The sequence below is a fragment of the Panthera uncia genome, chromosome C2, assembly GCF_023721935.1.
Source record: "Panthera uncia isolate 11264 chromosome C2, Puncia_PCG_1.0, whole genome shotgun sequence".
Classification (NCBI taxonomy): domain Eukaryota; kingdom Metazoa; phylum Chordata; class Mammalia; order Carnivora; family Felidae; genus Panthera; species Panthera uncia.
In genome coordinates, this window is record NC_064810.1 from 56727446 (window position 1) to 56744563 (window position 17118).

The following is a 17118-nucleotide window of genomic DNA, read 5'->3' on the forward strand; positions in this document are numbered from 1 at the left end:
TAACATTTTTGTTTGATTTAATAATCATAATTACTGTAAATTAGTTATCTGTGAGCTTCAAAAGTATGAGAATAGATAAAAAAATTATTTCCTAAAATGCAGAGAGCTACAAGATATATTCTATTTGTATTGTGACAACAATGTTTAAATACATGAAAATACAGGTTTTTAAAAATGGGTTATTTTGGCAAAAATACATTCCCTAGGGATGTAATGGCACCTTGGTTTATTTCAGGTGACAAGATTTATAATGGTCTTTAGATTCAGAATCCTAATTTACATGATGAATATTCTAAGAGTGACCATGGCTTTTGAAAATTAGTTTTGATGGGGAACCTTGGTGGCTCAGTCAGTTAAGTGACCAACTTTTGATTTCGGCTGTGATTGTGATCTCACAGTTTGTGGGTTCGAGCCCCACGTTGGGCTCTGCACTGACCGTGTGGAGCCTGCCTGGGATTCTCTCTGCCCCTCCCTTTCTCTCTTTCTCTCTAAAATAAACCAACCAACAGACACACACTTAAAAAATTAGTTTTGAAAGTATTTCAAAAATGTAAAAGTGTTTTCATTATCATTTTAAGATATATTTTTTTAAATTTTATGACATTTTGTCTTCCATTGCACATGTTTGACTATGTTTAATACGATGGTAGGTGTAGTAATATAATAATATAGTGAGATGGAAAAACATGCAATACTTCAGTAAATTGGTCATGGATTAGGTCACTTGCTTAGTAATAATTTTCAAAAAATGCTTCCATTTGAGTTTGCTTCTTCAAACGAATCAATCAGATTAGTTTTAAACATTGGAACCTTTAAAACCTGGTTTTTTCCTCCCTGTATGATAAAATATAACAACTGAATTAAGCATATACACTAATATAAATATTAGTGTGAGGAAAATATCCTCAAAAATTAAGAGAACCTTGATAGCCTCCTCCCCTCGCTTGTTTTTGTTTGTTTGTTTGTTTTGTTTTTGCTAAATGTTGCAATCACATGTTTTAACATTTTTAATGCAGGATCGACCTTCCACCCACACATAAACCACCTCCTATGTATGAAGAACGATCTCCCCCTTTGCCTCAAAAAGACCTTCTATATCAGGTATGTGTTCCTGATTACACTTAAAATAAAATGAAATAAAAAACACTAAGCAATGTATATTATTTGATATTATTTAGTCATTATACGTTAAATGTAGCATAGTAATACATAATCATTTCTCTACAACATTTAAAGCATCAAATTTTGCCTACAAATTGGTAAGAAACGATGGTATAGCCAGTGTAGATAAGACAAATCAACACTTTATTAGGAGTACAGATTTTTACTAAAAGCTTATGCCCAAAGATTTATTGTTAATAGTTTATTGACATGCCTATTCATTGTAAAGTATGCATATTTACATAAAATAAAAGAAAAATCGAATGTCTTTGCTAGGATATGATGAAGAGCTTTTAATCCTTGGAGTATGTATTTCATTTTTGTTTCAGTATACTCAAAATCTAAATTTTAGCGTTCCTTTATTTAGCAACAAAAGGTTTACAATTCCAGTTTAAAGTTCTGGATATGAATATTGGTCCCCATATTACGTTTATGATCATTTTAAATTTTCTTTTGGGATTAGTTTACAATAATTCATGTGAAAGTATCAATTAAATGCGTCTATCTCATATTCTCTACCTAGATTAATAGGCTGTCCTTGGGAAAGTTGAAATCATCGGGTATTTGAATATTTTTATTCTTACTGTTAGTTGTTCTAGTTTTGTTTATTTCCATCTGGCATCCAAGTAACCGATTGGGGCCCTGACCCTATATTGGGGTTTTATTCCCTGTGGAAACATTCCATAATATTTTTCCCCTAAAATATGTTTTTGTCTTCAGCTGGAATAAAGCAAATTGTTTGCCCACCAATTAATTTAATTTGGTGGAAAAATTCCAAGGGAATGTATCTGTTAAGATGTTCTCAGCTTTCCGTGCTCACTTCAGCACAGGTACTAAGATGTTCTTATCTTCTGTATCTTAGTTGACCACATGTTCAGTCTACTGCCTGAGCATGGGGGCAGGGAGGAGCATTCCCTGGCATGTGCTGGCTCATTGCCAGTGGGCACCAGGTTTGTTGTCTCACACAAGTGTGGGGTCTTTGGGTGAAGATGTGCTATCTTCCCAGACCTCTTGTTTCCATGTAGAGTGTAAGCTCACATCTCTTTTGGCAAAGAAATGAACTTGACAAGTACTGTGAAATGTCAACAAAATATTTAGCTAGAGCTCTTGCTAACTGCTACAGAAAGGCAGCTGTCTTCTTCCCTTCACAAACCTAGTAATTAACCAGAAGATTTCCAGATTAAGTTTTGGGAATTTTTTAAGAACATGGTTAGTAATTTTCTAGGACAACGCTAACTACACATAATTTAATTCTTGTCTGTAAAACCAGTTGATTATATAAGTTGTTATTATTTAATATCTTCAAATTAAATATTTACAAAAGCTTATAAATTGGAAAAAAAATATTGGGTTTAGGTCATCATGGGTCCCGGGTTTTAGTTTAAAAAATATGACTTTTGTATCTGTAGTTGTTTCCCAATAAACACAAAAGGAAGATTTTTCTTGGATGATTTGAGTTGACAGTGCTAGAAACTATAGTTTTTAGTGTCCTTGGAATTAGGGAATGCTTCCTGGCTTTTTGAGGTAGAAGTTATGAAGCAGGTGATGAAATTACTCACTTGGTGATTAGAATAATTTGATTTGTAGTAAATTGCATACTCAAAAGCATAAACCTAGGTGGAAATGAAGTTATAGTGGAAAAGTAATGGGAAGTTTAGAAAGAAGATTGATGGGAAAGCACCTGCAATGAATGACAAACATTGGACTTTGGGAGTCGGAGACTATGTGGTAACATTGTGACTTTTTCCTCATCTGTGAAATTGAGCAGGTAAAAAATGTGACTGTTTGTTTCCGTCTTCTAGCTATAAAACTGATTCTACAAACTATTGCCGAGGGTGAACTGGTTGCTGTAATTTTGCTTAAGAGAGTTAGAACTTGAATTGGAGATGAAATAACTCCCAATTCTATAAAGCTTTTAAGAATAATTTAGGCTGGGGCACCTGAGTGGCTCAGCCATTAAGCATCTGACTCTTGATTTGGGCGTAGGTCATGATCTCACAGTCATGAGACTGAGCCCTGCATCGAGCTCTGAGCTAAGTGTGGAGCCTGCTTAAAAGATTCTCCCTCCCTCTCTCTCTGCCCTTACCCCACTCATGCGCATGCACTCTCTCTCAAAAACAAAACAAAACAAAAATCTTTAAAAAAAAATAATTTAGGCTAAACTCATTATCCATCAGATAACTTGTTATGATTCACGCAATATAATGTCTATATGTTAATTTATGTGGCTGTTTGTGTTTTAATTAATGCTGTGATATCAAAATGTAAAATACACAGAGCCGTGTCCTGGTTACCAAGAAATCTGTAAGTGTGTAATTACTATCTGATCAGTTTCATACAGTGATAGCATGTTGCAATACTAAATGCCTTGCGAATGTTCCACTTCTCTGGGTGTCTTGTCTGCTTCAAGGTGATGAGGTAATTCCTGCTTGAAGTCATTAGCCCCCAGCCTTCCCAAACAGGCCTAGTGACCTAGTCACCTAGGCCAGGCTCCCAAATGCCTCCATGGCTTAAAGGAAGACAGTCTCATTTATTCTACCCATCAGTGTTCTACTCTTGGGAAACCACAGAAAGAGACACCTCCTTGGTACCCACATTTGTACACCGTGTGTTGCTTTTGTGGTAATAGTACCACCACTCATCCTGGGGAAGGTTTCCTTTCAATGTATGTTAGGAGAATGAGGCCTGGTATTGTGAAGAGGCAGTGTCCTTGGGTGGGAACCATTACTGCAGAGAAGATGCATGGAGGCATGCATAAGTATGAGGGAAATAAAAAAGAATGTCTTGCCTGAAGCAAGGAGTAATTGAGAAATATCACCAGCTTGTCATGTATTAGGTAATAATCCTGCAGAAGTTGAGTCTTCATTTGGGAAAGAAATATTAATTAATGGCTTTAAAGTATATTTTACCTTTTCATTATGTTTTATGAACATTATACAGGTAATCCATAAGTATGTTCTTAGAACAACAAAAACAAATACTACAGAAATTTATAGTCAGCTGTGAAAGTTCTTTTTTATTACTCCATCACCAAGTATATAATTTCCTTCTCCAGCTATCACCATTGTTACGAATTTAAATATTCTCCCAGACTTTTTTCCATGAATTTATTTTCATGGGTGTATCATCCATATTTACATTTATAGCTAGGTTTGTTTTGCCTTTTTTTTTTTTAAAACACAAATGTGATCATAGAATACATAGTGGTCTAGAAATTGCTTTCCCACTGTATTATAGACCAGTATTTTTCAGAGTGGCCAGTGTTGTTTATAGTTGTAGGGGGCTCGTTTATCTCATTCAGCTTCAAATCCAGTATGAAACACTGAACACTGATATAAAATTTCTTTGTATTAAAGAATTTTGGACAACACCTAGTGTTCTATGAATAATGCTGTATTTTAGCCTTGTTTTGGGAGAGTTGTGTACTCTGATGTGAAAAAAATATTTCCCAAACCAACTAAAATGATCAAGGGATCATTTTCAGGAAGAAATATGTAATTAATACAGTTTGATTTCTGACATGGAAAAAATCTGGATGTAAACGTAAATCTTTTAGAATGCTCTGTGGTTCAGCCTAAAATAACATTTATTCTTGGAAAGTTAAGTCTAGTAGATTGTGTGAAATAGATACTATTACTTGACTTTACTGAGGATCATAACAGGATTTCATTCAAGCAAAAATATTATAGGGAATGTGGCTCTTGAAGTTATTTTCACAATGCTGACATATTATTGAAAGCTTTTAATCTCTTGAAATATCATGAGATTTTTTTTTACCCCTTGATAGCCACATTTGCAGAACTAACCATCAGTCAGATTACTTTGGTAAATTTTTAATTTTAGCAACCTTGAAAATGTTTTATGAACAGTATTTCAGGTGTTGGAATACACTGATCAATTTTCATGATTTAAGAAATTCGTCTTATATACACATATAAATATGTGTACATGTGTCTTAATATTCTGTGTTATTAAATGGTATATATGCATAAGTACTTGTGTAACTGAATTTTAGGCTGAACTTAGCTGCCTTTATTGTGGAACACCATTTTGACTTAAAAGAATGGCTAACAAACCATGGTCATTTAGGCTTGAGTAATTTTGCAGATATTTTCTCACAAATCAATGAACTGAACCTGTCGCTCAAGGCAAACAACTAACAGTATTTGTTGCCAATGAAAAATTTGAGGTTCCAAGTAAAAATTATAATTTTTATAAAACTTATATCTGTAACCATGGGATTGATATTAGTGGTGAAATTAATGAATGTTGTTTTTTATACTGAATAATGAAAAGTACCAATGTTTGGAATATCTGTGTAACTTAGTGAACTAATAGTTTCCAAATGACCAATGTATGCTGTTATAATCATGCATGCATAAAATATCCAAAGTATAAGATAAACGTATGGATTTTCATTTAGGAGAGTATGAAAAGTTTCAGATAGCAACTAGCAACTAACCTTAAGAAACTTCCTGTTGTTGAGTTTTGGTATAGTATCAAAGAATTTTCTCAATTATCTTAAAGAAGTATTGAAGTGTCTCTCCCCTTTCTAGCAGTGTATCTGTGTGAGGCCATTTTTTCTTCATGCATTTCAACCAAACAACCTATTGCAACAGATTAAATGCTATAGCAGATATGAAAATCAAGCTTTCTTCTTTTGACTCAGATATGAAAAAGATTTGCAAAATGTAAAAAAGTATAATAAAATGCCACTCTTCTCGCTTATCTTTGTTCTGGAAAACATGGTTATTTGCTCACGTAAAAGATGCTATTTGTATCATATTATTATTCTGTTTAAATGAATTAAATATTTTTTAAAATTTCATAGTTTGGGGGACCCCTGGGTGGCTCAGTCGGTTGAGCGTCCAAATTCGGCTCAGGTCACGATCTCGCGGTTTGTGAGTTCGAGCCCCGCGTCGGGCTCTGTGTTGACCGCTCAGAGCCTGGAGCCTGTTTCAGATTCTGTCTCTCCCTCTCTCTCTGACCCTCCCCCGTTCATGCTGTGTCTCTCTCTGTCTCAAAAATAAATAAATGTTAATAAAAAAAATTTTTTTTTTTAATTTCATAGTTTGGGGCACCTGGGTGGCTCAGTGGGTTAAGCAGCCGACTTCAGCTCAGGTCATGATCTCACAGTTCGTGAGTTCGAGCTCCGTGTCAGGCTCTGTGCTGACAGCTCGGAGCCTGGAGCCTGCTTTGGACTCTGTGTCTCCCTCTCTTTCTGCCTCTACCATGCATTCTTTGTCTCTCTCTCTCTTTCTCTCTCAACATAAGTAAACATTAAAATGTTTTTTTTAAGTTCATAGTTTTAATATTTAAGATGATAAATATAGTTAGCTCTTACCCATGTAAATGAAAGTACTTTGGGTTCTCAAAATTTTAAAGTATAGAGGGATCCTGAGGCCCCAAATTTGAGAACCTCTACTGTAGACCTTAAGCGATGTAAAGGCAGGGATCATGTTTCCCTTGCTTAGTACTATAGTCCCAGTGCATAACACCTTGCTTGGCACGTTGTAGTTACTGAACAAAATCTTTTTGAATGAATAAATGGAAGAATCAAACACCTCTTTATATTCTTCTCAGTCTGTGATCATGTTTGTGTTACAAATTCTAGAATAACCCTATCCCAGAGACATAATTATGTTCCAGTATATTTAATGTCAGTATATCTAATATCAGTGTACCAGATATCAATATAGCATGTATGAAAAATAACAGGAACAAGAGACTCTATAGCAATATTCTAAAATATTAACAACGATTATGTATTAGACTTCTCCATGAATATTATGTCTTATGTTATATTTTTCTGTAGTTTCTAATTTTTCTGCAGTGCTTTTTCTCCCCTCTGTCAGTGACCTTTTAGCATAAAAAAATAGAGATCTGTTGAAACCTGAATTACTAACCTGGAATATTGTTAATCAGTCAAACCAGTTATGGTAATACTTCAGCAGAATTTACTGTCTTGGGAAATTAAGATTTTTTCCCCCAATAATTCACTATGATATATCACATTCCTTAGTAAATTTTTATAAATGCTCATGGCAGAGTGTTGGTAGGAAAGAGTGTTCCTATTTATTTTTTGAGTACATAATGCAAAAAAAAAAAAAATGTAAAAGGGTATTTTCTAAAGTCTCCCTCCCATTCCCATTCCTGTTTACCCTACACCTCCTACAGAAAATCACTTTTATACATTTCTTGTTTGACTTAATAAGGTTTGTTTAAGCATAGACAGGGAAACATACATGCACACATTTTTTTTTCTTGTATAAAAGGTAGCTGTATGTACTGTTAAATATTTTGCCATTCCTCCTAAGATATACTGAAGATCTTTTTTATTGGGATGCAGAGCATTCTCATTCTTTTTTATGTCTACAGAAGATTCTAATTTGCATATATTACAGTTTGTAGTGTCAAAATATTTTAATAAACCAATAATGCTGCAATGAATAGCTTTATATATATGATATTTTGTATCTACCCAAGTATAATCTTCAGGATAAATTTTTTAGAATTGGTCTTGCTGTATCAAATAGTAAATGTGTTTATACTTTTGATAGATAGTGTCAAATTATCCTCTATAAATATTATACTATTTTGTACTCCAATCAGTAATGCTTGAAAGTGCCTGTTTCTCCACATCCTTACCAACAGCATATGTATTCCACTTGAGTATTGGTGATCTGATAGGTAAAAAAAATGTGTGTATATGTAAAATTATAATTTTGTACTCATTATTAGTGAGTTTTATCATCTTTTCAAGTGTCAAAAAAGCCATTTTTTTCCTGCAAACTCTCATTCTTTTGTGTGCTTATTGAACAAAATTATGACCATTTAAACATTTTATAAGTAGATATGAAACTTTTTTCTTTTAATTCCAGGATGAGTAGTATATATACATTGCTTCTTGATATCTAAATTTGTGGTACAGAAAGTTTAGGAAGATGAATCTTATATTTCCATTGATTTATATTATAAAATGGGATAAAAATGAAAAGTTGTTCCGACTAGAGCAAATGTTATCAAACTGTGGTTTTAGAAACATGGTGGTCCTACTTGTTAGCAAGTTCTAGAGTTGGATATGTCCTCCAGGTATCTTAATTGCTACCAATCATGCCATATTTCATTTAAGGCTTTTTTGAACCTGTCCACCTACTACTACTGTATAGTTTTAGACATTTTCATTACTTCCTTTCAAAACTCATCTTTCTGATACATAACTGCCATTTTGCAATATTTTTTAATAAGCTGCTTTTGTTAATTATCATCGATGGTCTGATTTTCTCCCGGATCTCAATATTTTAACATATATTCAGATGGTACCAATAGCTATAGGCTTTGGAGTCAGGGAGAAGGAAGGGAGAAAGATGACAGAAGAATTAACATTTTTCATCCAAATTAGAGAAAACTATATGACGGAGTGGACTGCTTCGAGTAAATGAATACTGAGTATTTCCTAGCATTGTTTTGCCCTTGAGTAGCAAAATGTTTACATCTTGCATATTGCCTCCAGTTAATAGATAGTGGCAGTTATTGAGACAAGTAGTCAAAGAATTGTAGGGCCGTGTTCTCGTCTGTGAAGGCACAAAGTTTTGTGATCAACAAAGCTCAGATGAAATAATGACATAAACTAATCATATTGAAATAATATATTCAAAGGAAATATAGGTGCAACATTTGAAGTATAAAGGATTGATATTTTTACTAAAAACTCTTACTAATCACTCTTATAAATGAGAAAAAGATAAACCTACTTTTAAGATTTTATGGGGATTAATAAATTACCATATGCTGCATCCTTAGACCATAGAACCTTAGAACATGCCTGACACATAGTAAGTACTATGTGTTTGCTGTTATTAAAAAAGAAACTAATTCTTTTTTTTTTTAATTTTTTTAAAGTTTATTTAATTTTGAGAGAGAGGGAGAGACAGAGCAGGAGTAGGGGAGGGGCAGAGAGAGAGAGGGAGACACAGAATCTGAAGCAGGCTCCAGGCTCTGAGCTGTCAGCACAGAGCCTAATGCAGGGCTCGAACTCATGAGCCACGAGATCATGACCTGAGCTGAAGTCGGCCACTTAATTGACTGAGCCACCCAGGCGCCCCCAAAGAAGGAAACTGTAATTCTTAATAAAAATATTAAAGAGATATTGCTTCTCAGCCTTTTGGCTAAGATCAAGTGTAAAAATATTAAAGAGATCAAGCAGTGAAATTATTTCAGAAGAAGAATAAAACTAATAGTACCTGATTCATGAAAATTCAGCATATTTTTCTTTTGGAAATTATTATACTTTTATTATAAATTTAGTAGACTTAAAGTGAAATTAAAAAGTATGGTGTCTATATGTTTTGATTCATAGTTCTATTTTATTTTTTCTCTGTCACTCATTTATCAAACCAGTATTTCTTGAGTACTTCTTATGTGCCAGTACTGGGAATACTAGTTAATAAGACAGATGAAACAATTATTACCTTTATGGAGCTTATATTTTAGTGACAAATACACAAAGCCTATGATGACATATTTTTTCCCTTATTTATTTATTAAAAAAAACATTTTTTTAATGTTTATTTATTTTTGAGGTAGAGACAGACTGTGAGCAGGGGAGAGGCAGAGAAAGGGAGACGCAGAATCCTAAGCAAGTTCCAGGCTCTGAGCTGTCAGCACAGAGCCCCATGCAGGGCTCGAACTTACGAATCGCGAGATCATGACCTGAGCCGAAGTCAGAGGCTTAACTGACTGAGCCACCCAGGCACCCTTCTTTTTTCCCTTTTTTCAAAAGAACTTTATTAAAATTTATTAGCTTTATAATTGGTATAAAACAGACTGCATATATTTAAAGTGTGAGTTTGATACATTTTACATATAATACATAAACATGGTACACAAATATGCATACATATACACAGACTGGGAAAACATCACCACAATCAAGAAAATGGATTTATCCATCATTTTCAAAAGTTTCCTGATGCCCCTTTATAATCTTTCCCTCTCTTCATTCCCCTGTTGCCTTTCCACCTCCCCAAGGACCCAACCACTCATCTACTTTCTGTCTCTATGTATTAATTTACATGTTCTTGAATTTTATGTAATAGAATCATATGGTATGTTTGTATGTTTGGTGTCACTTCTTTCACTCCCCACAATGATTTTGATTTCTGGTTCCTTCATGTGTTGATCAGTAGTTTATTCCTTTTAAACAGGTATACCTTATAGGCATACTACATTTTATTTACATTTACCTATTGATGGGCATTTGCATTGTTTCCATTTTTTGACTATTATAAGCAATGCCTCTATGAATACTTACGTATAAGTCTTTGTGTAAATACACGTTCTCATTTCTCTTGAGTAAACATCTAGGTGTGGAACAGATGGGTCATATGGTAATTGTAGCTTAAAAAGTATAATTTAAGAAACTGCCAAATTGTCATCCTAAGTAGTTTTACCATTTGTGTTCCCACAAGCAGTGTATGAGTTCCTCCATACCCTCACCACCATATGTTATGATCAGACTTTAAAAATGTTAGATGTTCTAATAGGTGTGTGGTGTATTTCATTAGGATTTTAATTTGTATTTCCTCCCTAGTTATTCGTATGTGGAACTTTTTTTTTTTTTTTTAATTGCTGATTTGTCATCCATTTAGCTTCTTTGGTGAAATCTCTCTTCAAATATTTGCTCATTTTTTTATTGGATCATTTTCTTATTGTTGAATTTTGAGAGTTCTTTCTATATTTTGTATTACGGACTGCATGTTTTTGTCCCCCTAAAATTCATATGTTGAAACCCTAACCCCCAGTGTGATGGTATTTGGAGGTGCGGCCTTGGGGAGGTTTTAGGTAATGAGAACCCTCATGATGGGGTTAGTGCCTCATAGGAGGAGATAAGAGGAGAGCTTATTTCTTTCTCTGCTCTCTGGTATGTGAGGATAAAAGACAGTCATCTGCAAACTAGGAAGAGAGCCTTCACCAAGAACTAAAATCTCACACAGCCTAGAACTGTGTGAAAGAAATGTTCTTTAAACCACTTAATAAACATGGTAAGTTGTTATAGCAGCCTGAGTGGCATAAGACAGTTTTACAAGTCTTTTGTCAGATATGTGATTTGGAAATATTTTCCACCATTCTCTCACTTGGTATTCTCTTAACTGATTTTTGAAGATAAAAGTTCTTAATTTTGATCAAGTCAATATTTATGCAATGACAATGTGATACCATGCTTTCTCTCTGCAATGGGGTAGAGGAGGTAATACTTCCTTTTTTTTTAGTTGTTATTAAGATAGTTAAAATATTTTTATGATACATTACTTTATTTTTCCTGTATAAACTTCATCATCAATTAGAAAATTTATTGAATTAATTTAAAGATAGTAGTTTTCCTTGGTCACTAGAGTTCCTTCAGTAGCTAGTATCTTCAGGATACATACATAGTATGAGCAATTCTCATCTCAGGAATGTGGAAACTAGGAAGACTTGGCTCCTCTAATAGTATTTCATGGCCCATAGCACCTAAGTAGCCATTATCTTTTTATATATTCTCTTCATCTCTGTATTAAACAGTAATTATCACAGATGCTTGATAAAAATTTTTAAATGGGGCATAAGTGGTCCATGAAAGAAAAATACTTTAGAGTCATGCTTGCTGTTAACTTATTTTTAGTAGAATCAAATGGGACCTAACAATATTATAATTAAGAACGTTGTGATGCAGTTACTTTGACTTGCTGTAAATTGTAGAAATACTGTTTATTTTAGAATTACTATATACATGTAAACCAGCACTGATCTGGAAAACCTGGATTGAGGATTTCTAAGTGATAAAGATTCTGAGTTTAATTACATTTGGCATTTTTAATGGCATCACTAGCTATCAGTGTATTAATTATGCAATTTTTCAGAAAGGACTTGAAAACTTCTGACCTTGATTCTCATTGCTGTCTGTTTCTGATTTGTAGCTGAACTGCCTGAGTTAGGACTGTATTTAAGAAAGGAAAACAAAAACGAAAAACTGAGGTATATAGTAATACCCTCAGAGCTATTTCTAATACAGACTGAATTACTTTATGCAGTTTAAATGATCAAAAAGAACTGGCTTCATTCTAGTCACCAATATTCAATACCAAAAAAAGGAAAAAAAAGTAGATGGTTAAAATAAAAGAATTAAAATGTTGGCCTTTTAAGATATTCTGAGCAATCCAGGAGGGGAGAACATCTAATTCACACCTTTTCATAAAACTTTATAGTATAATTTCACTTGGTTCTTTCTATGTTATAAACATCTCATCTTCTTTCTTCCTTTTGAATCCTTAGCGCTGAGTTTTAAGAACTGATTCCTTATAAAAATTATATGCTCACTATCTGTGCTTAAATACGTGTATTTGTGGTTCTCCCATTATTTTACTTTCCTAATTATAAGCTCTTGAGAATTGAAAACCATGATTACTGTTGTCTTTGTAACCTTTCTTGAGATCTAATAAACTCTGTACAGGGGCTATTCAGTAATTGTTGAGTTGTGATAGTGAACTTGTTTATGAAATCAGTTTCCCAGGCTAGCTGAGGACAATTGCAGGAATCTGGGGGGAAAAAGGGAAGATACCATAATCTATATACAGTGTCACCTCATCCTTTTGCCTGTAGAACACCTAGAAAATTTATTTTAAACAGCTTAAAAATTTTATAGCCAGTTCATCATTATTTTTGAGCAAAATATGTAACAAGGTACCAATCTGTAGTATCTTAGCATTTCCAAAAAAGTATCACTATTAATTCATAGTAATTAGAAATGAGCTTTAACTTTCTAATGTTACCACCAAAATATTTTTAAAGCACCTAATAAACCATGTTGAAGTCTGAAGCATTAACTCAGATGTAATGCTAAACTTTGGGGGGAAAAACTCTTAATGGCTCAATGCTACTTGGGAACTCAGGCAAAAAGGTATTATCCTAACCATTAATTTACTTAATTTTTTTTCTTGGTTTATAAAGAATTAACTTTAGACTATTCGTACTTGAGATATAATCAGAACATGAAATCTTGAGTGGTTTATTTGAGACCTGTGTTAAATTCATACTGCCATCAGGGAACTATAAGTCTTAATTAGGGGTGACTCTTGATTGACTCATGAGTTAAGTAGAAGTAAAAGAACTGTTGAAGTTAAATGCATTAATCTGAGTACTGTGAAATTTCCTCCCAAAGTTTAGAGGACCTAATAGTTACCTTTATTTAAAAGCTCATGATTTCCTTTATTGGAAGTGATTCGTTTTTAAATATAGAAGTCAGGATAGAGACCTAAGTTATTTCAGTTTAGCTTAGTTTAGTTTTTTATTCACTCATTTTTTTTTTTCTTTAAAGAGAGCAAGAAAAAGCACTTCTAATAGGGAGCAGGGGAGAGGGGCAGAGGGAGAGAGAATCCCAAGCAGGCTCCGTGCTCAGCATGGAGCACTATGTAGGGCTCATCCCATGACCCTGGGATCATGACCTGACCCAAAATCAAGAGGTGGTTGTTCAACCAGCTGAGCCTTCTAGGCACCCCAGAAGTGTGTTATTTAAATATTCAGAGCAAAGCAACTAAGTTATTTTCAGAGACTAGACTTTTTCATTACTTGTGAATTAAATTTTATATGGACATTATCAATCTAATTTTACTTTGAATTTGGCTACTTAGTCTTGATTTTAGTGCTGCCCAATTTTTTTTGAAGTACTTTTGATACGTTGCACATAAAAAATTGGCAAAAGCTCCATATGGACTTTGGAGAGAATAATGTAAATGCTATATTATTTAAGTTAAATGTTACCCCTATGCCTAAGCTTACAATGTTCATTCATTCATTCAGTGAATTATGGTAAGCACTACTGAGTGATTTTTTTTTTTCCTGTTTTTTAGACTCTTCCTTTAAAGTAGATTCAATTATGGGAGTCCTTGGTTAAATTAAGCTGACTTAAATGGAAAGTTGCTTTAGGCAGCTACCTTCATATTGTGATGTGTGCAATGCCAGTGAGGCCTCGATGCCTGCCACATTCTTGACTTCCCAGCAGAGAATAATAATGGAGATTAATAATAGAGGCTAATTTACTAATATCTGTTACTACCCATTTGACATGAAAAAACTATGGGGAGACTCTCTCAGGCTATTGATTATTATCAAAACTATGTATTGGCATAGCAGTATATACCAGAATTTCCAGGATGATCTTGATTTCACACATATGTGCCCTCATGTCAGTATGTAAGTGCACCTGTTCCAATTTTGAGGCTGCCGTTGGTCTGAGAGATTTCCCTAGTACATGTGACAGCTCTGTTATTCCCGGCCTTTTCTCCAGTTCTTTAATAGCCTCCTTCTCCATTCCTGATCATTACAATTCAAAGTGCTTTCTTCCCATAATCAAAATGGCTTTTACATCTTAACCTCCTCTAAAAATTCTTCCTGAGCTAATAAGAATATTTAATTTAGAATAAAATATACCAATGTGAACTACAGTAAAAGTACTTGTATTGTGATAGTCACTTTCCAAAGTATAATTGGAGACAGTAATCTTATTTGGAGAACTCTAAGAAATGGAGGGTAACCCGGGTTCTAATTTTGTGATTTGCTATGAATTACTTATTTAATATTTTTTTATTCTGTTTCATAAAATGGTAGAGTAGTGTCATGCAGGGAGCAAGAATTCCTGTCCCCTCAAAGGTCCTTGTAGCTGGACTAAGAATCAAATTGACATGAGACAGATTAACAGGAGAAAATAAAATTTAATAGCATACATGTGAGGAGTCTACACAGACATGGAAATTCCAAAGATAGGCAAAATGAGGTATATATGTCATCTGAACTAAGGAGAGAAGGGGATAGGGATCTGCGACTTGAAAGGGAAGAAATGCAATTTACAGGAAGATGAGAAAGAGTTAATGTTTGGTAAACAAATATTTGCCCTGCTGTATAGATGGGTTAACCATACAACATGTATCTCTGGTAGTAACTCCTATTCTGGAAAAACTGTGCAATTTAGATTCTTTTATTATGTAGTTAAGGGAGGGGCAAAGGTTTCTCATGAGCTCACGGGGTCGTGATTGCCTTCAGCTCATAGTAACCCACATGCCAAAATGGCCCATCTCAGGACAGCCTCCTCTCCACCCCTACGCTAGAAAACAGCATAAGATATTTTTAGGAAAAACTAAAAATGAGTAATTGATCACTTCATTTAAAACCAGTTCATTTCATGACAGGTTTACTGAATATTTAACATAATTTTGATTGCTTTTGAATCTAGCCAGATATCTTAGATACAATTAGAAAGAAAATTTTCATTAAAATATAAATTTATGTTTGAAACCTCTTAAATTTGAAGAATGCATGTTTCGACAAACTAAATGTTTCTAAAGAGTTGATTGGTTAAAAAAAAAGAACTTCTGGATAAAACACAGGCCATATATTTTTTTTAAAAATGCAACAAGCTATGGGGCGCCTGGGTGGCGCAGTCGGTTAAGCGTCCGACTTCAGCCAGGTCACGATCTCGCGGTCCGTGAGTTCGAGCCCCGCGTCGGGCTCTGGGCTGATGGCCCAGAGCCTGGAGCCTGCTTCCGATTCTGTGTCTCCCTCTCTCTCTGCCCCTCCCCCGTTCATGCTCTGTCTCTCTCTGTCCCAAAAATAAATAAAAAACGTTGAAAAAAAAAATTAAAAAAAAAAAATGCAACAAGCTAGAAATCAGAAACACTAACTTCAGTTCAACATGCTTATTGTTTTAGACGTCTTTAAAATGCCAAAAATTAAGAAATTTTAAAAAACCTGGTGGAAAAACATTCAGAAGAGTTTGGGTAGTCAAGACCACAGTTTATCCTTGATTGAGTTAACTTTAGTCATTTGACCTACAGCCACTAAATTACTCTATTTTCTTATATATGAGTATGGGAATCTTTCACCCAGTCTGTCTTGGCAACTTGTCAGATAACTTTCCATAGTTACAAGCTACCATAGTACAAATTTCCTGTTCCCAGGCATTATAATAAACAGAATTACCACTTTCTTTCCCCAGAGACACGTTTTCACCACTGGTTTGGTTTAGCTTGGTTGTGGCATGATTCTAATTCTTTTTTTTTTTGATTCTTTGGCACATATTTTCAACCAAGATATCTGTTCCCTCAGTTTCATGTACAATAATCTTCCTTTGTTTGCTTTACTGATTTTGCATAATTAGAAATATGTGCAAGGCAAGCAATTAGCCTATTGTTGACTTCATATGTTTTTTTTTTTTTTTTTTAATATATTGTTTGCTGCTATTGGAGAATCTAATTCTAAGAAGAAATAAGCCCCAAAGTGGCATGTGTTTCATTGGGCACATGAAAAGTTTAATCTTCTACTTCAGGCTAAGCAGCATTTTATTATTGAGGAATTAATAAGACTCGTTGTTGTTGGGAAAGTGATGGGGAACTTATCTGGAGTGGCACTTTAGTTTGAATCATTGATGCCTTACAAATATTTTTTTTTAAATAATTAGTCCTATGAAAGTCATTTCCATATTTACAGACAACTCACTTTCCTTATCTTTGTGTGCTGATTACTAGCACATACATGTGTAGCACAGGATCGTACCTTATGATGAATTCTTTTAGGTCTACTTGTTGTTTTGAGACCCAGCTTGAGTTTGTTCAGGAGAGAAAATTTTTCTTACCTTCAAGATTCTTCTAGTTGAACTAAGAATTAAATTGACTTGAGACAGATTCACAGGAGAAAATCAAATTTAATTTTGTATGTACAGGGAATCCATACCGACATGAAATTACAAAGACAGTCAGCCAACATGAGGTGTATGGGTCATTCTCAACTTAGGAGAAGCAGGGAGGGGTTTGGAACTTAAGAGGGAAGGAAAGCAATTCATAGGAAGATGAAAAAGAGTTTGGTAAAATGTTTGGTAAACACATGTGTGTTGGGCCACTCAGAAACCATGGGACATAGAGGACTTGG

The 17118-nt window shown here is 34.2% G+C and overlaps 1 protein-coding gene across 1 annotated transcript in view; it reads left to right on the top strand.

The window, feature by feature from the left end:
* NECTIN3 (nectin cell adhesion molecule 3) overlaps positions 1-17118 on the top strand; it is a 125313-nt gene that overhangs the window by 73431 nt on the left and 34764 nt on the right. The window contains exon 7 of the mRNA XM_049628153.1: positions 1017-1101. Coding sequence (XP_049484110.1) covers positions 1017-1101 — 85 coding nt within the window. The remainder of the gene's footprint in view (positions 1-1016; positions 1102-17118) is intronic.